The sequence below is a fragment of the Lingula anatina genome, chromosome 1, assembly GCF_051362555.1.
Source record: "Lingula anatina isolate TDL-2025a chromosome 1, LinAna3.0, whole genome shotgun sequence".
In the NCBI taxonomy this organism is placed as follows: domain Eukaryota; kingdom Metazoa; phylum Brachiopoda; class Lingulata; order Lingulida; family Lingulidae; genus Lingula; species Lingula anatina.
The window spans coordinates 54677391-54700238 of NC_141767.1; the positions used below are offsets into that span (position 1 = coordinate 54677391).

The 22848-nt window shown below is 35.4% G+C and overlaps 1 protein-coding gene and 1 long non-coding RNA gene across 3 annotated transcripts; both read left to right on the plus strand.

The window, feature by feature from the left end:
* The first annotated feature begins 6 nt into the window (after positions 1–6).
* On the plus strand, positions 7–21923 carry LOC106165688 (protein mono-ADP-ribosyltransferase PARP4). Of its 2 annotated transcripts, none has more exons than XM_087001055.1 (33): positions 7–176; positions 957–1098; positions 1881–2079; positions 2337–2473; positions 2827–2949; positions 3237–3398; positions 3715–3849; positions 3980–4156; positions 4348–4511; positions 4811–4948; positions 5329–5427; positions 5759–5942; positions 6336–6483; positions 6942–7072; positions 7587–7811; positions 8589–8753; positions 9204–9323; positions 9567–9704; positions 9938–10124; positions 10254–10327; positions 10666–10853; positions 11032–11131; positions 11265–11435; positions 11749–11829; positions 12161–12241; positions 12624–12725; positions 13087–13211; positions 14032–14120; positions 14403–14537; positions 14890–16884; positions 18960–19099; positions 19366–19468; positions 19731–21923. In XM_087001055.1, exons 2-33 carry the CDS (start codon positions 970–972, stop codon positions 20033–20035), a joined length of 6450 nt encoding a protein of 2149 aa, XP_086857181.1. In that variant the 5' UTR covers positions 7–176; positions 957–969; the 3' UTR covers positions 20036–21923. The 2 variants fall into 2 exon arrangements, with proteins under 2 accessions (XP_086857181.1, XP_086857182.1); XM_087001056.1 differs by having other exon boundaries at positions 18963–19099.
* On the plus strand, positions 16918–18285 carry LOC147764793 (uncharacterized). Its single transcript, XR_015331919.1, has 2 exons — positions 16918–17472; positions 17813–18285. It is a non-coding gene; the product is annotated as an uncharacterized LOC147764793 (long non-coding RNA).
* Positions 21924–22848: the final 925 nt, after the last annotated feature.

Here is a 22848-nt window from a genome sequence, read left to right on the forward strand (position 1 = left end):
ACAACTATCGACTCCGAAGAATGAGATCATCAACTCAAAACAACACACATGAAACACATGACTAATCGAATGCTACGCCAGCTTGTCAGATGATCTTTGGCAGATTTAAAGTCAACTGAGCTTTGGTCAAACTTTCAAAGTAGCAGAGAAAAGTGAGCTAGACATCACAACATTAGGTAAGAAAACTAAGGTGATCTTTTATTTCATGTGACGTGAGCCACGAAGAAGTTCTGATCACTAGCTTCTGCATACTTAATCAACTTATCAAGGAAATACTGTAGTTAGTATCCCTTGCCTTGACTACCTTCGGTTTAGGCACACAGCAGGGTATCAGCAGTGCCAGGTCATGGTATTTGTGCTATGCAAGTACAACTGGTAATACATGCATGCATAATCGCTCATTTGTCATCGCAAAGTTTTTCATCGATTCACGGATAAGTACAGGTACTGTTAGGACCCATTCAAAATAGATGAACCGAGTACCAACTGATCTGCCAACTAAGTATGTTAAACCACACTTCAAAAGAGATGCCGCTGATTCCTGATAGTCTCCCAGCCTGTACTATATATCTATTCTCCCTTTCGAAAAAGTCCTATAGGATCCTATAAGACTTTTTCGTTAGGGCTGAATGGGGTCATACATTAAAGTATTGAATGGGATTTTTCTGAACTTCGTGTGTGCAGCATTATCAGTCTGTTTCCTAGTTGCTTTGTGGTTTGCTTACATGGGAATCAAGGCATTAATCAAATGACCATGCACCATTAGTCTCATCTAGATATATGATATGATATGATATGATATGATATGATATGATATGATATGATACCAGTGGGCAGCTTAAATTTCATCAGAGCCATTCCTCAAGACTCACTACGACTTTTCTATATGTATTTAAACCTTTTCAGAACAAACTGCATTTGTTAACCTGAACGTATCTTTTATCATGTTATTTTAGACTCAGGTGGACAATGGGGGTGTTCAGCAACATTCAGGTTGTGGTTGAGCTACCTGCCAATGTTCCTTTTAAGAGGAAACAGGCTCTCAAAAAGCAGATCACAAATAATGATGGTGTGATTTCATACATAATAACTAAAAAGGTAAGTTACATCATATTCAAACAAAGAAAATAACAATTTAATAATGTCATCAGTTTGCTTTGTCTATGAGCGCATTCTCAACAAATTAAGCCAGGCTTTACAAAGCCGGTGACCTAAAAATGGCCGACGTACATGAAAGAAAAACCGCCTAATCTTTTAATAGTCTCTCCGCCTCTCACACGCCTCCCCACACGTCGTCCCTGCGGGGTACAGTAATTAAATCTCGGCTCCGAACATTAATATTTCCGTGAATATCTCTGGCGATATTATCTCCGTAGACAGTCGATTCATTGCTGCTCTACGGGCCAAATTATTCCTTTTTCGTCTCTGTTTTCAAAGATAATAGAACAGAAGAGCTTTTTTCCTTCGATCGCCTTCAGCCGCCATGCTTTCTTCACCACGAGTTTAACTGATGAGCATGCGCACTTAATATTTCTCAGGTAGCTTCCGCATGGCGAACGGAGACGCGATTTAATTACTGTACCCCGCAGGGACGACGTGTGGGGAGGCAGAGAGACTATTAAAAGATTAGGCGGTTTTTCTTTCATGTACGTCTGCCATTTTTAGGTCACCGGCTTTGTAAAGCCTGGCTTAATTCGTTGAGAATGCGCTCTTTCGATACAACAACAACCAAAAAATAGAAAACATATGTAATTATAATATTACACATATGTCCATGGCATATAGGATGAGACCATACAAACATAACAATCTTCAAGATAAATAAGATACCACACAATAGATAAAAAGGGGCCCCAACAGATTATTTGCTTAATTTTCAGACAAATGTTGTAGTTATTGAAAACAAAGAACAGGTGGATTCTTCATACAAATGCAGGAAAGCCCTAGATATGGGGATTCCTCTTGTGTCAGTGGACTTCATCACAAGATGTATAGAACAGAATGTGCTGCTTAATACAGACAATTTCCTTATGGCTGGCAAAACCAAGGATGAAATATTTAGCACTGGGAAGATCGTTGGTAAGAAGGAATAGAATTATTGAGAATTGTTAACAGCATCTGTTTACAAATGAATAAAGTGTTTTTTTAGTTTAAAAGTGGCAATTAAGAAAAAATGTGAACCCAGCTTAATGAAAATGCCTTTTTTAGTGTATTCTGATGATTGCTTACATATTTTAGAATTAAATATAAACCTGAAGTCGTGGACCTGTTTGAAATGTTATATGAATAAAAACATCTTTAATTGTTTTTATGTAATTGTGCATTGTTTTGTTTAGCCTCAGATCAAGTAAGGGACAAGCCCAAGAAGAAAATTGTGTCAGTGAACTTAAACACGTGTAAAGTGTGGTCGTGGGAAGATAGCCAACAACCATTCTTTGACACATACAATTTTGTTAAGGGAGTTGTGCTTCAAGTGAGAAAAATATATGTATTTGGTGATTTATTTTACTTTCTTTGTCTGTCTGTCTGTGTGTGTGTGTGTGTGTGTGTGTGTGTGTGTGTGTGTGTGTGTGTGTGTGTGTGTGTGTGTGTGTGTGTGTGTGTGTGTGTGTGTGTGTGTGTGTGATGATCGAATAAGTTATAATAAATGTGATACAAATGCAACAAATATTTAGTTTTGTTGTGTAAAGTTTAATGTAATTGCACAGGCTATAGAATTGCTTATGACTTAAACTGTATGTATAATATTATTTTGATTTTGAAACAATATGGCATGAGTTTATGTAATGAATATATATTATATAATATATACATAATTTAATTCAGAGGGAGGAAGGAAAAACAAAAGCAGTCCATTTCTGCGTACTTGAAATTCACACTCATGCAGATAATAGAGCAGACAACACATTCCGAGTATTCACACACTGTGGCAAATTGAGCTCTAGCAAGGTATCCAGGAGATTTATTTTATACTACATAGAACACATTCAGAACAGGGGACTAACAGATCCACTAAAAAGCTTGCTACTTAATTCCTGATTAGACACTGAATAGATTCCTTACAGGGATTACGCAACAAATATTCAAGTGGGTACGCCATATTTGATTTGAAGATCTGTTAGTCTGCTGTTCTGAATGCACTTATAGAATAAAGTTAAGTATTTGCTGTTTTTCTTCCTTTATTTGGTTATATTTGTATGTAATTAGATATAATGACAATTATTATTTCTTTCTAGGAGGCTAACAAGTCTAAGAAAGAGTGTCGTTATGCATCAACATCAGAGGAGGCCCTTTCTATATATTCCCAGCTATACAGGCTTTATACAACTGCCCCACATAATTTAACAAAGACAAAATGTCCTGTTTCACGGAGGATTGGCTCAGACAAGTTTCAAGCGGTAGTGTTAATAGAAGAGGGTTATGTTCATCATGATATGTTTAAAATTACATTTTATTTTAAAGGGCATTCATCAATGTTCTGTTTGGTAACAATTGGCTTGTTAGTTTGTTAAAGTATTGTTTAGGATTAGTATCTAGTAGTTTTGCTCAACTAACTGCTATTTTAAGAATTGAATTAAATACACTTAACTTCAAGCAGTTGTGATAAGTTCTAAAATAGATTCATGCTTAATAGATTATAATTTTTGTATTTTTTAACAAACTTCTTTCTATGGTGTGGTATGAGTGACAGCATACCATTTTATCAACTTTCAGTTGCTATGGCAATTTGGCCAGGATGCACCTGTGGGGAGAGAAGTTGGGGACCTGATGGACCATATTTGGCAGGAAGCTACAGGACAGCTGGAAGATACATTAGACATACCATTGGAACAAGTCAAATTGGAAGAGGTCAGTCATCAGAATTACTTCATCAGATGAAAATAAACACTGTTGGTGTATTCTTCAAGTACATAATTGCAGTTGATGTGTCTTATAAGTTTAACCTTTGCGGTGTGATATCTATTTTTTCCTACTTTAGGTGGAGAAAGCAGAGGGCATACTGTCACAAGTGAAAGAAGCTCTTGGAAAGGGAAAAGATTCTGTTCAACTAAAAAAACTTTCAGGAGAATTCTACAGTGCTCTGCCACACAGATTAGGCCATACTGAAACCATTTCAACAAAGAGAATATTGGCAAAAAAACAAAACCTCTGTCAGGTAGGCTTTAATACATTTTTTTTTTTTAAGCTGAGAGAGTCATCTGGCAAACATGCATTTTAGCATATTATCAGTTCTTTATTAAACCTTGAAATTATAAACTTTTGATAAAGTTTTGTTAATAATTATGGGTTCACTTTTGCTTTCAGAAATTGATTCATGTGCTCAGTTCTCTTTATTCATTATTACAGCTGATAAAAGATATGGTTGCTGTTAGTGAAGCAACCAATTGGTCCACTAGAGGGAGCCAGCAGTCAAAATACAGAGCATTACGCTGTCAAATTGAATACTTAGCACCAATAAGTGAAGAATATGAGAGGATAAAATCTTTGGTGGAAGATACTGCACCAAACGGGTGAGTGATTTGGCTGCAATAGTAAATACCTTCTCAAATTGAATATCTTTTGAGATTATAGGAATAGATGATTTAGGTATTTTATTTCTTTCCATCTCTTATTACTTCTGAAAAAGGGATTAGCAGCCTTTCAAACAATGAATTGATTTACTTATTGTATTTGTGTAAGAAAAAAATCCTAGTGAACTATAACAAGGAGCTGTAAGGCTTAATGTAATCCTTTTTAGCATCCGATGGCATGTGGTACTGTGTGTCAACATCTTTAAAAAAATTCAGTTTTAAAATTTGTTTTGTTTCAGTTCAAATAACCTGGATATTGTGAACATATTTGCTGTGCATAGACCAGTCGAAGATACTCATTTCACTCACAACATCAGCAACAAAAGACTGTTGATGCATGCCTCTTCTGTGCAGAACTGTGTGGGGATACTCTCAAGGTAGAGAATTATAAGTTACAATCATGATTATCATGACATTTTATATGTACTTATTAGTGCCATACAGCATTAAAACATTTACTTCATACCTGACACATATATTTTATCATATTATGTTTTAAAGTTTGTATTACTATATGTCATGCAGAACTGTATTTATGAAAATTGAAGTTATGTGTGTTTTCCAAAGTTATTTTCATTCTTGATGACAATACAGTAAAAGTTGTAAAATCAAGTTCGTACAGGTTGACTCAGTGTTGTTGCAACATTTCATCCCAGTGCTTCATTTGTTGAATTTATGCTAAAGATGGCAAATTATAAAATTATACATTTATTTTTATAAGAAACTGAAAATTTGAATTTGAATTTTTTTGCTTCAGAGGACTACTGATGCCAAAGGTAGTGGTAGATGACTTTGGAGGAAATAGGACAGATATTGGGATGCTGGGAAGTGGAATCTATTTTGCTGATTCATCAAGGTGATATGTCAGTCATATGATCACTTCAAATAAAAGCAAAAGTAAAGAAGTCAGAAATTCAACAAAATTAGGCGACATTCAAATCTGTTACAACATTTGGGCATTTTAATGCTTACCATTAAATAAATCTTCTATAGCTGAAAGAATCATAACACTTTTTGGTAAATGTAGTAAATAAATACCGATTTGCATATTATGTGGCATAAAGGCAAAACAACATTTTGACAAAACAACTTATTGAAAAAAAATGTATTTGCTGATGGTGCTAATAGAGCTGTAAACATTTGTTCTGATAAAAGAATATATTGATGCTTTTTTTTTTCATTTGCAGCACAAGTGTAAAATACTCATCCCCAAGCTGTGTAAAAGGTACACGCATGATGCTGGTGAATGAGGTAGCATTGGGCCAGTGTAAGGATTACTATAATTTCCAGACAGAGCTCAAGGCACCACCAGAGGGCTATCAGAGTGTAAGAGGTGTGAAAAGTACAGAGAATATGACATCAGAGTTTGAGGTTAGTAAAAAAACAAATGGATAGAAGGCTTTATTTTTTGACAATATACTTTTTTATTCTGATCAATGATATGATAATTTATAATTAAAAATATACTGCTCCAAATTCTACCATTTTCCCTTAAATACATGTATGTTTAGCAGTTATCTCCAAAAAGATGTATTGATTGATGGGAGCTACTCTTTATCATTGTCTTACACTGTATAGTTAAGTGTTTGGTGACCTTGCAGCTTTTCTTATTTATAGTTGCATAGTTCAGCTTTTGATATACCTTTCATTCATATCAGTTAAAGACATATTTTTCATAGGAAAAGTTGTGAGATATTTTCATTTAGTAATCTCAGTACCTCATTTTTACGAAACAGTATATTTTTGCTTTTCTTTCATGCACAGGATGATGAGTATGCTATTTTCAATACCAACCAGCAGCGAATACGTTATCTAGTAGAATTCACATTACCAAATGATAAAATCAAGCAAATGCAAGGAGAAGTGAGTGAAGAAATAGAAATAGAAGAACAAGCAGTAGAAGAACAAATAGGTAAATATTATCAGTTATTGTGCTCCAGTTTGTTACATTATAGTAAGAGAACAAGATGTAGGTAATATTATTATTTAACAAATATTCTGTGTACTCCATTGAAACAAAGAATGTTTTTTATGTGTGAATTCTCCAATTATCTTTCAAATGCTCCAGTGGTTTGAAAGTAAAAGTTTAAAAGTTTGAATTTAAATCTTATCTGTTGAATATAATGAAATGCAGTGATAGGTCCCAGTTGACTAAGAAAACACAGATTTTATTTATTAAATTTTATTTTTTTTCATATATAATAAATATTTGTTTAACTTTGATAATATTTTGAGTTATTTAGCTGAACATTTTCAACCAATAAAAATAAACATAAGCTAAAGGAGCAAATGTAATGCATTCACATTGATGTTTAATGGGAGTCAAAAGTCAGTAGATAGGATGCACATGCAGGTTATGTTTGTTAATAGGAATCCAGGATGTGAGCAGCATCACTGACCCACTGTCCAAAGTACAGGCTGGACTGGTGTCTAGTTCAGATGAAGCTGTGCCACTACATTCTGTCAGTGTCAAGGCAAAGCTGCAAGATTTAGCTGCACAGGTACTGTACCAGCATGTTGTTTTGACACCTGGCATCCATTTAGAACCAACCTTTCCCAATATATTAGAAACATATTGTAGTTACATAGTACTACAGGGTGTTGAAATGTGTATCTGGATATTCAGATGTATTCTTAAGACATGTCTCAAGTGTGGTGCTTCTAAAGCTTGTTTCCTTGATTCATTTGCCTAACTGTATCATTCAACACTGTTTGTAAAAGTGTCTTTCATTAATGAAGTATAGCAGATATGTACACGCATATCTGTGTGCATTTAGAACACTGAAACACCATTCTGGTTCAATTACACAAGTATGTATAAGTATTGTTATCAAGAAAACAATTGTTGTGTCATGGACCTTGGTTACTTTTACTGTACATGCACCTTATCATGATAGAAGTTGACCACCGTCTGATTTTTGTTTATATTGTAAAATTACTTAAATGGTGTTCTTTTCTAAACTTAAATATTACCATCTAACTTAAATTTGTATCACCTATATTTCAACATTGCAGGTTGTTGTATTTCAAGTCTATCAGAACCAGAGTGACCACTCTATTGAAGCCAAGTATGTGTTCCCTCTGGATGATATGGCAGCAGTGTGTGGATTTGAAGCATACATCAACAACAAGCATATCATAGGGGAAGTCAAGGAGAAAGAAACAGCACACAGGGAATACAAGAAGGCCATTAGTGAGGGCCATGGAGCTTACCTCATGGACCAAGATGAAGAAACACCAGTAAGAAACTAAGGTTTACAGTTTATTGGACTAAAAAGTTTGATGGTGAAGAAATCTATTGTTTATCATGAAATAAGCCCATGATAACAAGGGTACAGTAACCTGGTTTTCCTGAACACAACTGTTGGTGTAACTTTATATTTGCCTAGTACAGAATTATGGATTTATCAGAAATTTAGATTTATTATGAGTACATTAATGTAGTTCTTAGAAAATTAGTCTTTTACACATTAAAATATGTTGTTTGGTCATTTGACACTTTTGACAGTATCTCCAAACTTTGGTAGACTCTTTTTCACACTCATAGAATTTATTCTGCCATTGCGTGAGATATATTTCCTTGTAAAACTTTTAAAAGTTTTAGACATCTAACTTGCAATTGTGGTATACATGTGTATTGTGGTACAAATTTTTGGTGTAGATAATCTGTCTGCATTTACTGTTGTAGAAACCTCTGAAATGCTGTTAACTCTGCATATTTGTCAACATGAGTGCTGGTAGTACATGTTGTTTTAGTATGACCAGTTTCATCCCCTGTCTCTGCCAACATCTACTGTCTCCTCCACGCAGTCACGGTTACTGCATTTCCTTATAGACTACAAAGACCTGTGACCCCATCTCTCAGAATAAGGTCATATAATTTCAACTTGAACCCCCTAGATTTTGGTCTCTGTTGGTGCATTGGCCAAATTTATAACATGGATACATTATAGGAAAATGAAGCCCTTGCAATATCACTAATTTTTTTTAAATATTCATTTGTTTATTTCATTGAAGGATGTGTTTACAGTGAGTGTTGGCAACCTCCCACCTAGGTGCCAAGTTGTGATTAAGATCACTTATGTTGCGGAGCTGCAGGTGGAAGGAGAAAACATATGCTTTAGTTTGCCTGGTAGTGTGGCCCCTTGGAAGAAAGACTCTGCTCTTGCTGAAATTACTCAGGTACAGGTAGACCATGGATGTATATATTCTTACTTATCACAAACTTATTACACACTTATATTCAGAGGCAGACTGAGACTTGGTTTATAGGTCTGAAACATGTGGCCCAATAACTATCTTCCTATGTCATTGGTCCTGTTATTCAAACAGAATAAGTGGTTAAAAACATTTAAAAACAAGAATGCACGGGGGCTCTTGCAAGCAAGATAAAATATGCTCATGCCAACCAGAATCCATAATTGACTATAAGATTAAGTTCATGAATAAGGTTTTAATAAATAAGAAGGTGCAGTTCACATACAGTTTGACTTTAAGAAGAAAAGTAGCAAAATGTAGTTAGAATGTCTTTTAGTTTGGTGTTTGCTTTCCTCTCTACCCTTGTCTCTTTATCTTGGAACTATTGGATGAAGCATATTAACTATTAATTGTCAAGTATTGTTATCCTTACAGACAGATGTGGATACTGTCAAAGTAGAGAAAAGTGACCTCAGTGTTGATGTGCAGGTTGCCATAGAAATGCCCTTTGACATACGGACCATCGATTGTCCATCCCACCAAGTCAAAGTCAAGGTAAGAGGTATTAGGTGGTGATTTAGTAATTGTTATTTTTAAAAGATATTCAGTCATTTCTTTCATTTGCCTTTAGACTTGTAAGAGAATCTGTCGTGGGTAATGCAATTACTGAAACACATAGTTTGGTTATAGTAGTGCGAGCATTGTTAGAAATTATCTTTTGCTGCAGTTCATTGATCTTGTTGTACTGGAATGGGATTAGTAAACTGTGTTACTATCAATTAACCATGGCTGCTATAGAGAACTGCCTCCATGGCTGTGGTGGAGATGACAGCAGGACAAGCTTTGGGAGATGGGTTCCAGTTATTGATAGGACTGGCCGAGATCCATGTGCCCAGGATGTGGGTGGAGGAAGATGCAGATAACCCTGGATCACCAGTAAGTGCAAAAATTCTTTTTGTGATTGCTCTGACAGAAATTCAGTCAATTTACGATTCTGAATAATAAGCTTTTGGAAAGTTAAATTTCAATGGTTTAAAGTGATTTTTTTTTCATTCAGAAGGGAAGTTTTTATGGTTACTTAAATCTCAGAAGACCAAAAAATTAATATCAAACAGAAGAAGCACTTATTACACAATAGTTTACCTATTTACCTGTATCTATCTTTGCAGGCTTGCATGTTGACCTTCTACCCAGAGTTTGAAGCAGAGTCAGACCTGGCCTGTGAGGTTATCTTACTGATTGATGTTTCCAATTCTATGAAGGAGAAAGCATTGCAGGATGCCAAGAAAGTGGCTTTGCTTACACTGCATCATCTGTCAAATGGTTGTGTGTTTAATGTTGTGTCTTTTGGAACTGGTAAGTGCAAGACTTTCCTACAACAAAATGTCTTATTCATTTATTATCACATTATTACAATTCTTATTGGCCTTCCCTATTCACAAAAGAGTGGTGAATGATGAAGTGTGCACATTTTTCCTATGCAAGGTTTTGAAGAGTTGTTTCCATGTTCTATGGGGAAGACAAAGTTAACAGTGAAACAAGCACAAGGATTTATTCAGGTAATTTAGTTTTTTTAATAAAACTGTTGGTATTTATATATTTCAATTTCAAAGAAAACAGTTTAATTTCAAAGAGCACGGTTACATACATAATGTGTTAAGCACACTATGTTTATAACACTGTAACTACATAACATTTCCTACTAACACTGAGATTTTTACAATGCTAAAAGTTTGCTAATTGGAGAATTGTTTGCATTGTCTTTGATGGCTTAGTGGAAGTAGACATATGGCTTTGCTGTATCATTTGCAGTAGTAAAATATTTATAATAGTGCAGTTTAAATTTAATTTTTTTTAAGGCCATCTTGCATTTTTTAATGGTGCTCATTTATTTCAGGCATTACAACCTTCTGGTGGGAACACAGAAGTTATTCAACCACTGCAAGTAAATTTCCTGCTCAAACCAAGTCAAGGGTTGCGCAACATATTCCTCATCTCTGATGGACATGTCAACAACGAGGAAGCTGTCTTCACAGCTTTGAGAAAGAACTATGAGCACACTAGGCTGTTTACTCTGGGAGTTAGGTAAAGATAACTTGCACAATTATTCATTCTTATTCTGTAATTATCAGTCTGTCATTCTTTTTGTCCTTCTTTAAAGATCGTCAGAATTGTTTATGTATTTGAAGGTGCACATTTAAAATGTAAATAAGGGACTATTTCAAAAAGGCAAAACAGATGAAACAAAATATTATAATTTCAGTGCAACAGCCAATAAGTACTTGCTACGGTCTTTAGCCAGAGTTGGAGCAGGGGCATATGAGTACTTTGACAATAAAACTAAATCCAAATGGGAGAAAAAAGTAAGTTCAAGTAATTCATAAGTACAGTGAATAGAAATATTACTTCTATAAAATGAAAAAAAGGTTATCAATTTGTCATTTACTAATTATTTAAGTTTGGAATATTATTCTTTGTATATTTTAAAAATACCAGGTGAAGTGTCAGCTAGACAAGGTCTCTCAGCCAGGCTTGACATCTGTGTCTGTTGCTTGGCAACAGTATGATGATGATCTGCCACCTCCTGTACAGGCACCCACCCAGATCACCTCACTTTTCAATGGTTCTAGACAGGTGGTGTATGGGTTTGTGCCCAACTGTATGCAAGTAAGTATTTTGCATTATACAGCCAAACAGTTTTTTCCCAAAATAAATTAGAATTTTTCAGACTTGTTCTGTGTCATTCTTAAAGGATGTGCATGATTGTTCCATAAACTTAAATGCAATTTGTGCCTAACTGTTTATTTTAATGATTTCACTAAAAGTGACAGATAGCATATTGACCTTTTGATATGGCATTGGCTTATTGACCTTTTGTTATTCCTGTTTATGTATGTAATGTACTGTGTATATTTGTGTGAAGTATTTGACAAATTATAGTTTAAATACTGTTACCTGGTTCTCTTTTTGATATGACTAGGCCACTCTTAAGGCAATGATCGCCGGATTTGAAGTCTCTACAGTTGTTTCCACATCTGACTTAAGCATCACAAAAGGAAAGGTAACAGTTGAATCAAACTTGCAGTATTCTGATACATTATTTCCTGGGACATATATGTTATTAATAAAGAATTAACTTTATTTCATGTAATAATATAGTGACAATTACAAGAAGAATTTGGAAACAATTAATCATCATTTTATTTTTATTTTGGTAAAAAAAAAAATGGTCAAAGTGAAAATTGCTGAATGCTTTCTTTTTTTCTTTCTGTTATTTAATGTCTACTGTATATCAGCTGTGCTGTCAAGTTTAGATGCATCCCATCTTATTTATTAATTAATTCTTTTAAATATTCTTAGCTTATTTAATCATCTCTTGAACATTTTCCTAGATATTACACCGTCTTACAGCTAAGGCAATCCTTAGAGACTGGGAAGAGGGAAGCCTGGATGATGACAGGACACAGCATGAGGTATAAGATTTTACTAACAGCTCAATATTATAGACAACCTGCGCATAGTTAGTCAACTGAAATAAAATTGACCAATGAAATTTGCCAATAATATTCCATTCAGAAATTATTTTACAAATTAGCAGCAGTCACTGATTGACAGTGTTTTTTATTTCATGGTAGAAAGATGAATTTGATAAGATTTGTATAAATACCTTATATAGCAATGAAGATTTATTGTTTAGATTTTTTTTCACTTCTTCAATAATAATGTGCAATTATACCATTGAATTATTAGAAAAAAAACAACTGACTGATCAATTAAAATTATTTGTAATTCTTTCTTAATGTTAGATTTCATTAAAAAAAAAATTAATTGCTTTTGATAACTTCTGATTTACAGGTCCTGAAAATGAATCGAAAGAATCTTATAATTCAGCTCAGCACAAAGTATTCCATTGTAACACAGTTTACCAGTTTCATTGCCATTGAAAAGAGAGAAAAGGTAACAAAAACCAAGGTGTAAAAATTCAAATACTCTATATTTGCTACGAAATATCAAAATTGCCTTAGTTCCTTGCTTTTACTGTCATTATTTTATTATAGTTGCATTTAAAAACCAGAAATAATTTAATTAACTGTGAATATATATAGCATTGTATTCTTTAGAATTCTGTCTGGAATTCAGTTTAAGGAATTCTGCCCAAAAGATAACTGAATCTTAATAAAGATTTGTTGTAATTGGTTTTTATAAATACATATATAGTAGGTGTTGACAGCTGTTTTCTAACTCAATATAACCATACCTAAAAATTTATTTCGTCCAGTATTTTACATGAGAGTAATGATCATAATGCATATAACAGGATGAAGATATGAGCAGTGAAGGTCCGAGGATTGAGGCTATCTTGGCAGAAGAAGATGTAGATATTCTGCCATATATTGGATGGAAGGAGAAGGAAGAGATTCTTAACAAGCAGGAGGAAAAACGGTTAATATTTCATCTGACCTGTAAAGTTCTTTGACATGTTTTTAGTCTATTGTCTTGTCTGGAGAGATAAGGCAGTTTGTTTCCAGTGTAATTTGTTATCTAGCCCTGATTTGAAAACAAAGCCTTGCCTTAGAGGTGTGATAAAATGTTTTATTGCAAGAACATAAAATTCCTTCTTGCAAATTTGCGAAAGAAATTGCCCCAGGCCTGATATTCTGCTGAGTGGGATGATATGTGCTGTGTATGTACTAATTCTGTTTATTTCTTTTGCTTATAAAATGTGGTCTGTACAATTGCTTAAATAGTGGCCACCACCTTGAAAAAAGTGTTGGATGTTTTTGTTGTCCTGAATCTTCATTTTTCAAAGAAGTGACATTTATGTTTTGTGCAGTGAATTATTTGAGGCCTGATCAAAGATTACATATGATTGCAATAAATGCATGCAACAGTTCACTTCATGAAAATTATGTAAAAAACAGTCCTGCTATTTTGATATTGAAAATTTTATACGTTTGAGTTAAGAAATTAATAAAGCAATAGATGACAAGTATTAGAGTATTGTTAAAGACATCTAAAATGTGTTTGTTCCTTGTTTTTATTTCAGATTCCCACCAATTAACACCAAACAATGAAAACATTGCATCTAAATTGTCAGTAAAGATGATGGAAAAGTGAGAGAAATATGTAACAGCTATTTGATAGTGGGACTTAGAATACAAGTCACCACAGAATCTGATTTGAACAAAACAAAAATGGCTTGATATATCAAACGTTAGTAAAGTATTATGATATATGTTGTTTTGTTTTTTTTTTCAAAAAGATCGACTCGAGCAGAAGAGGAGGGAGAATCTTCAGATGAAGAGGAATATGGTGAAGATCTATTTTTGTGTGATGATGGAGCAGATTATGGTGAATATTTAAGCTAGTCCAATTGAGTTTAAAGAAAAAAGGAACCATGTGCAACTTTGTTATATACTATATTTAAGGCTAACATATTATTTAATCTTTGTGTGAAAATTTAATTTAAAAAAAGGTGTAACATACATTGTATGCCTCTACCTCTCCAGAGTTCTCACTATAGTGAGATTGTAGCATGTTTTCAATGAAGTGTGTTCTAGACGGTATTTTTCTTGTTAAATAGTCTTGTAGATATATAATGTAGACGTAAAAAAAGGTTATATGGTTCTTCAGGTTTTTTAGGGGATAATTCTAGAGAGGGCTCTGAGGACTTCTCCCAACATGAAGTCAGTCCTGCTTACTCCCCAACCAGTCCCTCTTTCTATCAACCTGTTGCTGAGCATTTAGAAAGCAGTTCAGACATGGAAGGTAAGAGAGATTAAAAAACATCTTATCAAATTACTTCTTTTATTGTAAAAATGAAAATTTAAGTTTCTTATTTTTATCTTCTGATTAAGATTTAAATGTAATGTCTGAACTTGCACTGAAATAAACTTTATCACTTTTTTGATAGCCTAATCTGAAGAAAGTCGTACGTGTAAAGATACATATTTTGCATTAAATTTTGATACGTAAATTGTTACATGAAAATCAGTTGTGAATCTATAGAACATGATGACTATTTATACATTGCAATTTATTAAAATTTAAGATATGGTCATGTTGGAAGGGGCTATTATGATACAATTTTAATTTATTTCCTATTTATTATATTTTTCAGACCTAGACATGCAGTTATTTGACTTTGACACAGATTCTGTCAAAATGGGAGCTAGAATGGAAGAGGAAGAAGGAGAAAAAGTAAGAAAAAAGAAGAAAAAAACTGGGATAGACATTAGTAAAGAAATTAAGATGGAAGTTAGTGAACAGAAAGGTGGAAAACTGTCAAATCTCATGGAGCGTTCTGAAGAACTTCAGTCTATGTCTGCATCTTTTGCTTTGAATGCAGACAAACCCAAGGGTTTCTTTCCTAAATCAAGAGTTTCTTTTTTGAGTTCTGATGAACCTGAAGTGCAACAAGCTCAGCAGTTAACTGCTGCTCCTGAGCCACTCACAGGTTCATTTCAGTTACAGGTCTCAGCACCTCAGTCACTGGGGTTTTCTCCTAGAGAAAAACAGTCTTACCCAAAGCAGGCACAGCTGCAGGGTTTCACATTTGGAGCACAAGTTTCTGCACAAGACCAGCTATCTGCTTTTAAAGCGCCAATGTCAAATCAACCGTTTACTTTTGGTGCAGCAGCTCCAATGTCATCTGTTGGCTTTGGAGCACCAGCACCTATTTCTAATGCAGACCAGACCCTTTCATTTGGGGTATTTCCAGTGAGAGGCCAGGCCCCTGTATTTGATGGTCAACCTCCTAGTAATGACCAGACACCTATGTTTGGCTCCAGGGCACCGCCTCTCAGAAGGGCTCAAGTCCCTCTTTTTGGAGCAAGATATACTGATTCAGCCCAGCCTCAAGCATTCTCAATACCATCATTCTCATCAACTCGGTCCACTGGCTTTGGAGCCCCAGTTTCAGTGGCCAGCAACTCATTTGGATTTGGAGCACAAGCTTCAGCATCAATCCAGACTCAAATATCTCAGACACCTGCTGTAAGTTTTGCATTGTCTGCCCCAATGTCAGCTGCTGGGGGATCACAGAAAGGTGGTCATCCAGAGCCATCTCAGTCAGAAAGCATATCATCTGTTGCCAAGCCAGCATCTCCAAGAACATTTGGAAGTTTGTCTGTTGATTCTGGTGAACCTGGAGTTTTGTTTAAATCAAAGAAGACAGCCAGTGAGAGAGGCAGAGGCGGGTATAGTTTTGGAGGAGTAGGAGCTCCCTTGTTTCACGCTGCTAGTCAGTCAATAGAGAAAGTTTCACTGAAGGCACAAGCTGAAGAACCACCAAGGACAGAGCTATTGAAAGGGGTTAAACCAATCTTACAACCTGCAAAGTTACAGTTGTCAACTGAAGCACCACACCCACCTCCATTAACTGGAGGAGGTGCACCACCTGGACCACCACCACCACCACCACCACCTCCACGTACAGCAACGCAACGATTACGATCAGCAGACGGATATCTATCAATGGGAGTTAAATCCCCGCCTTCATTACCTAAAGCAGGGGTACCACCACCACCACTGCCACCGCCACCTGGAGCAGCAGTACCACCACCATCCCCACCACCATTACCTAGAGCAAGGGTAGCACCCGCAGCCCCACCACCTGGAAGAGCAGTACCTTCACCATCACATAGTACAGAGACACAACCCAAAGTGATGTGGAGGAAAATGAAGGTACCAGCTGATAATGCCAAGAGGAAAATGAGTAAAGAGAGTCCAAAGGAAAAATCCAGTGAAGCTGTTAGTATTGACCCACCCCCACAGAAATCATCACCAGAGGCAGAAGTAGCAGAAATTGTAAAGAAAAATCTAGCTTCAGTCAAATTGAGATCAGCAGGTTCAGTGGTTCACAGAAAAGTGTTTGGTGAGTCAGAGCAACAATCATTAACAACAGAGATAACAAAGAAAATTGAAACCAAGCTTAGACAAATGCCAGTAGATAAAGGATCAATAGACCAACAAAGGGGAAGGAAAACCCTCGGCAGAATAGCTGGAGACAGATTAACCAATCAGTCTATAGACAGAGTTATAGATTTGGATTCTTCCTCTTCATCTTCTCAAGACTGGTCATCCTCGGATGAAGAATGCAAAGTTTCAGTTATTGGTATGTAAATGGAATACCTGTGATTCTTTTGTCATTCTTTCTTTCTGTTATGAAACATAAAACCCTTCAGTAAACAACGCATACTTAATAGGGGATGTCCGGGATAGCCTATTTTGAACATCTGCGCAGCAGATGACGTCAAACGAGACCTGGATTGGAGCGAGATTTCACGAGAGGTGGGGTTAAAATCTGCCATTGAAACTTCTCTCGCGGTCAGGCACGAGTCTATGTTTTAGGATTGCATTGAGTAAAATTTGGCGTTGTCATGTAATTTGAGATAGAGCAACGCAATGGCGAATTGCTAATGTTGTGTCGAAGGGTGCATTGCAGATAAAGTATAGCGAGAAAACCAGGAAAATGACTATGGATGACGGACACGACTGGCGAGAGAAGTGAAGTGAAGAAAGAGAAGTTGGGCTTGATTAGATTAAAAGGACTAAATGCCGAAATATTTAAAGTACAGATCAGGTCGCAGTATTTTGTAGAAATAAAGGGACCAACTGCAGACAACTCGCACCCTGCACGTCACTGGCTCCATGGCATCACCGTACAGACCGTATCATCAACGGTCGAGGGGCATATTAATAAGTAAGTTTTGTGTGTAGTTTACAGGACACCATGGTTTATTAATGTAATACAGCCCTAGTACTTGTGATTAATAGTCTTTTACGGTAACTATATCAGACAAATTTGCTTGTACCATTCCTATCTCCATATAACGTGTACCTGATTATGAAATACTGGTGAACCTTCGACACCTATTAAGTATACACAATGTTCAGTTGTAACATTCCATGCCGGGTGGTCAGTTATGATAATTGCAATTTGCAAGTAAAGTGGAAATTAGAGTTGGTATTTTACAACAACGTTTATCACATAATGATATATATTTCAGAAAACTAAGTGAGTTATTTTTTATTTATTTTAGAGCATGACAGACACAGCACGTTATTGAACCAGTCAAGAACTGCGAGAGTCATGTGGTCAGGATAATCAGATGTTGAAGATTGCTCAGTGTATATTAATCTCTTATGTCCTTAGTTATTATGTTGTTTACTTAATTATATCAGGAGTCAACAGATGGCATTTTTTTTCTGGGTGTCACTTACAGTATCAGGCGTTTTCTTTATTACTTTAAAATGAAATGTTTAGTTTTATGAATATATATATGTATATAGGCCTATGTATTGTACTGCACTAGTGATTTAATGAAGAAAATTATTTTACTTGCTAGTATCATTCTTATGTTACTGTAGTGACTTTTTTTAATAACTATATGACACCTGTTTTTCATATCATTTACTCAGATCACAAATACAAGTTCGCCTGTGATGTGTTTATTTGTTGCATTTGTGTATAACTGTCAATAAAATGCAATGATTTTGTGAAAATTTCAACTTATGTGTTGTCCATTTTAATACTTTCTTTTGTCATCTTTCCTGTCATTTAAGTCGGATCTGATCACAATGAAACTTACATTTTGTGAATGCTATCCATTAGTTTCTATAGCATCATTTTCATAAGTAAATAAATGAAGAAAATTAACCTTATAATCAAACTCGAGCTTTTTGAATTAGTTACTATAAATTTAGTGAAATTAAATCAAAGATGCAGGCAAGTCTAATGTTCTGATATGGCATCCATCCATGTGTAAGTTCAGCTATTTTTCAAGTAAAGAAATCGCTGCTCTACTTCCTTGTGGACTCCATATTTTAACCCCACCTCAAGGCAGATCTCGTAAAATCACGGGGAAACTTGGTCTTCTCGTTGAGAGCCCGGACAGCCTCTATTATGACTATGTCACAGGTCAGATTGAAATCCAGGCAAATTAAGCAAAACTGCCAATCTTGCCTGTGACAGATATATACAGTAGAATACAATTGAATTCCTAAACAGATTTTGTAATTTTGGAAAGGATGACGAAGTGCATTTTTAATGTTTAATTTAATTAAAATTAATTATTTGCACAACTTTGATGATTTCTCATCTTTAAAATATCACTTATTATTCTGTTCATCCCTATCCAGTATTTCTTTGGTTTATTCCTTATGAGCATATAATATATATTTTTCCAGCAGATAGTAGTTCAGTGATTTCGGAGGGCTATCACAGTGGTGGTGGAAATACCCCTGTACCACCTGTCCTTATGGGAATATGCTTGTTAAAAGAAATGAAGAAGAGTGATTGGATGCAGTTATTTAAGCTTCAAAATAAGGTACATATCTGTGACGAAAACAAAGTGCAAATAAATGATAAATGGTCAATGATTACAAAATATCATATCAGCTAAATTGTCAAGACATAGGTTTTGAAACTGTACCACCAACTGGAATTTAGAGAAGATTTCTTTTTTTTTTTAAGGAAAAGTAACACAGTAACCCTGTTCAAAATAGGATAACATTTTTGTAAAACACATTTGTTTTGTCTTTTAGATTGTCTGTTTTTAAATATAGTGTTGAAGTTTGAGTTGATGCTATTTAGGAATATGGTTACTGGGAGTTTTCACCAGTATTGGGCAGACTGCTTGGGATTTCCATTGAATATTGTAGAAGCATGCTTGCAGATGCTGGAGTGATGTCTTTAGGTGAGTCAAACACCACCAGCATTAGAATTACATGTTAAGTACTACTAAGAACACAATAATTTACAACTCGCTATTAAGGCTAATGTTTTTTTTTAATGTGGGTTTTCAGAAATTCACATAGCATTTGATTTGATTGTCAAATGCAAGATATTTCACCTTTTTGAAATCTCACTATGAGGAATTTACCATTCGGGATCAAAGTTGCCAGTGAACACTAAATTAATGGACAAAAAGAATTAAATGATTTTCTTCAATGTTTCAGGAAAGAAAGTGTCTCAAGATGTGTACAGACTACTAGCTACCCTGCTGACTTTAACCCAGATAGTTCAAACTGTTACTAAGTCTTTTGTCAGCTTCAAGGAAATGCAAGCCACTCTTGAAGAAACATTACCAGATTTCTTAAAAAAGCTGTCCATGAAAGACATGGAGCAGGAACAGGTTTTCACTGGACTTGAACTGGCAGGAAGGTACTGCAAGAACATGGACAAAGCCCACCCCATGATGTACTCCACACTTGAGATAGGGACCAGCTGGGACCATGTCATGCAGAAACTATTAGACCTGTAACAGGCTTAACTAACACTAGAACTCTTGTGTCAGAAACATCATTTGTTTATACTAACTTTAAGTAGGTTAAGAAGCATTCATATATATCGAAAAAAAAAAGACTTAAGTTGAATAAAATCAGTGTTATGAAAAAAAAAAAATAAGGGATCCATACAGGTCACGCATGTGACGGTCAGGGGTGTACACACAGATTTTTAAAATTCCTAGCAAAATGTAGACTAACGCAAGAGATGAAGGACAGCGTAATTACAGCATATGTACCACACATCGCAGCTTAATATCCATGAATAATAAATCATCATTTAGTCAGAAATATTCTCGCAATTAAAAAAGTTTCAATATTTTTATTACCCAGAACGGTATATTTATTTAAAAGGAGGCTAGCTTCCCATATGTGGAACCCCCTTCGAATAATCCTGGATCCACCTCTGAGTTGAACTAACGTACGGTTTCATTCACCTTACATGTGGATGCATGGCTCCCAAAAACAACCAATTGTACGACACAACAGAGCTCTGATACATTTAAGTTTAATCATTTGTTTGTAACAATTGCCCATGTCACCCTGTTAGTTTGGAGGGGTAAGCTAGGTCAAGTCCGTGTCAAAATTCTTTGAAGCTTTGCAGGAAAAATTCTTCCTTTGTTTCTCTAGCTCCTTCTTAAACCTGGTGTCCAGATTTTGTCTAGTGCCCCCAGGGTTGAGGGAGCTGCTCTTTGAAAATAACACTCAGGCAGATTTTTACCTGAGATAAATATCGCCAGCGAGAATGCGTTCAATATTCTCAAGAAAGAGGGTACAGAAAAGTTGAGGGCCACCGAACCCTCCAATTAAGAGGTAAAGGAAGTTTCAGTTAGATGGATGATTAAGATAGGACTTGTTAAGGTTACAGGCATTGTTTACCTCAGTTTGCAAGACGGAGGGGGGGGGGGGTCAGAACAATTGTGCCTATACAATTGATACAGAGGATTTGTACATACAGGTGACTTTAATAAGCAGAGGATTTTCTTTTATATTCCGTGAAAAATACACTAAATTTATATAAAATAATATCATGGTTGTCCAAAAAATTGTACGCACAGTGCATCAGTGCGTATGCCTAGTTACGCCCATGACGGTGTCGACCTTACATTAACCTTATAATTAATAACATGGTTGTGAGGGGTTGGAGAAATTGTATTATTAACATAGTCAGTGATCTTACATCTGGGAATATGAGGTCTGATTAAACTCAGTACTGACCTCTGACATAATCACTAAACTATATGGACCTAATGATGCAAACCATGGTTTGTGACCAATCAGCGTAACAGAAACTTATCAGTCATGTGACAAACATTGCTGATATAGCAAGGACTTATAGGAGGACATTGACATTCAGTTTTCAAATGGTATAATAAAACAATTAGTGACTTTCACTTTTGGTTAAATGTAATTTTTGAAACTTCAGTTTACTATTTGAGTGGCAGTCTGTAGTGATTGGAAACAGAAATGTGCAACCCTACTTTCCTGTGGTGTTAAACAAGTTTCAAGCACTTGTCAATTAGCTTGCAATTGAGAAATATCATATAATACATGTTATAGATATTCTTTTCTAGGGAAAATGGATAAATTTTCAAAAGCGAATTTCAGCTGAACAGATGCAATTAAATGTATCAAAGAGATGCATATACAGATCTCTTTGAGTGCCTCTACAGTAAAGAAAGGAGGGTAAGAATGCTTTTGAGTCAATAAACAGCGCTTCACTTTATGAAATGTTTGTTTTCTGATGTCTTCCCCCTTTTAAATTTCTTACTACCACTGTGCTCACATATTTCGATAGCATCAGTTGGATTTCTTTCCCACCCTGACAAAATGTACAGGAGCCTCTAGAATCAGAGAAAAAAATTAGCCTGCTCTTAACAATGTAAAAATTAAGCCAAAAAAACTAGAGGATCAGAGAGGCGATACCGCCTCCGGATATTGTACCACCAGCTGGAGTAACCCCCCCTCCAAAAAGGGACACCATCACCAGTCTTGTGCTTGACAAGCTCTTTAAAATGCAATCAACAAGAGTTCTCAAAATATGCAAAAAAATATAACTAAAAATGGTACAATCAAGCAGATTTTCTAATTGACTTGCATTTTCCTACCCTTGATCACTCCTGTATTCTCTAGACAAAAGTCTTGTTGGTTTTCCTTGAAATGTGTTGTCAGTGGTGCATATATGCTGACAAAAGAGAAAACCTAGGGACAACAATGGGCACATCTCTGCTAGTTTTAAAGATATGAGAGGCAAGAAAATATGCAAAGCTCAGTTCATGGTGAAAAAGTAGGTCAAAGGTCAATTTCAATATCAAAGTATATGAATTTCTATCCAAGTTCAATAGTAACTATGGACCTATCTCTGCCAGTTTTGGAGATAAAAGGGAACAAAAAAATTTGCAAAGTTCCGTTCATGGTGAAAAGTAGGTCAAAGGTCAATTTAAAGGTCACAGTAAATTGCCTCTAATGACTTTCTATTCAAATTCAATAGAAACTATGGGCGCATCTTTGCCAGTTTTGGAGATAAAAGGGAATGAAAATTTGCAAAGTTCAGTTCATGGTAAAAAGTAGGTCAAAGGTCAATTTTAAGGTCACAGTAAATTGCCAGTATATTACTTCCTATTCAAGTTCAATAGTAACTATGGACCTATCTCTGCCAGTTTTGGAGATAAAAGGGAACAAAAACTTGCAAAGTTCAGTTCATGGTGAAAAGTAGGTCAAAGGTCAATTTCAAGGTCACATTTAGATCGCCAGTATATGACTTCCTACTCAAGTTCAGTAGTAACTATGG

Bases quoted from the DNA above. Each gene is read 5' to 3' on its own strand.
- LOC106165688 (XM_087001055.1), top strand. From the start codon at position 970: ATGGGGGTGTTCAGCAACATTCAGGTTGTGGTTGAGCTACCTGCCAAT. The intron at 4,512-4,810 runs GTGAGTGATTTG...GTTTTGTTTCAG, and splicing joins GAAGATACTGCACCAAACGG to TTCAAATAACCTGGATATTG. The intron at 4,949-5,328 runs GTAGAGAATTAT...TTTTTGCTTCAG, and splicing joins TGTGTGGGGATACTCTCAAG to AGGACTACTGATGCCAAAGG.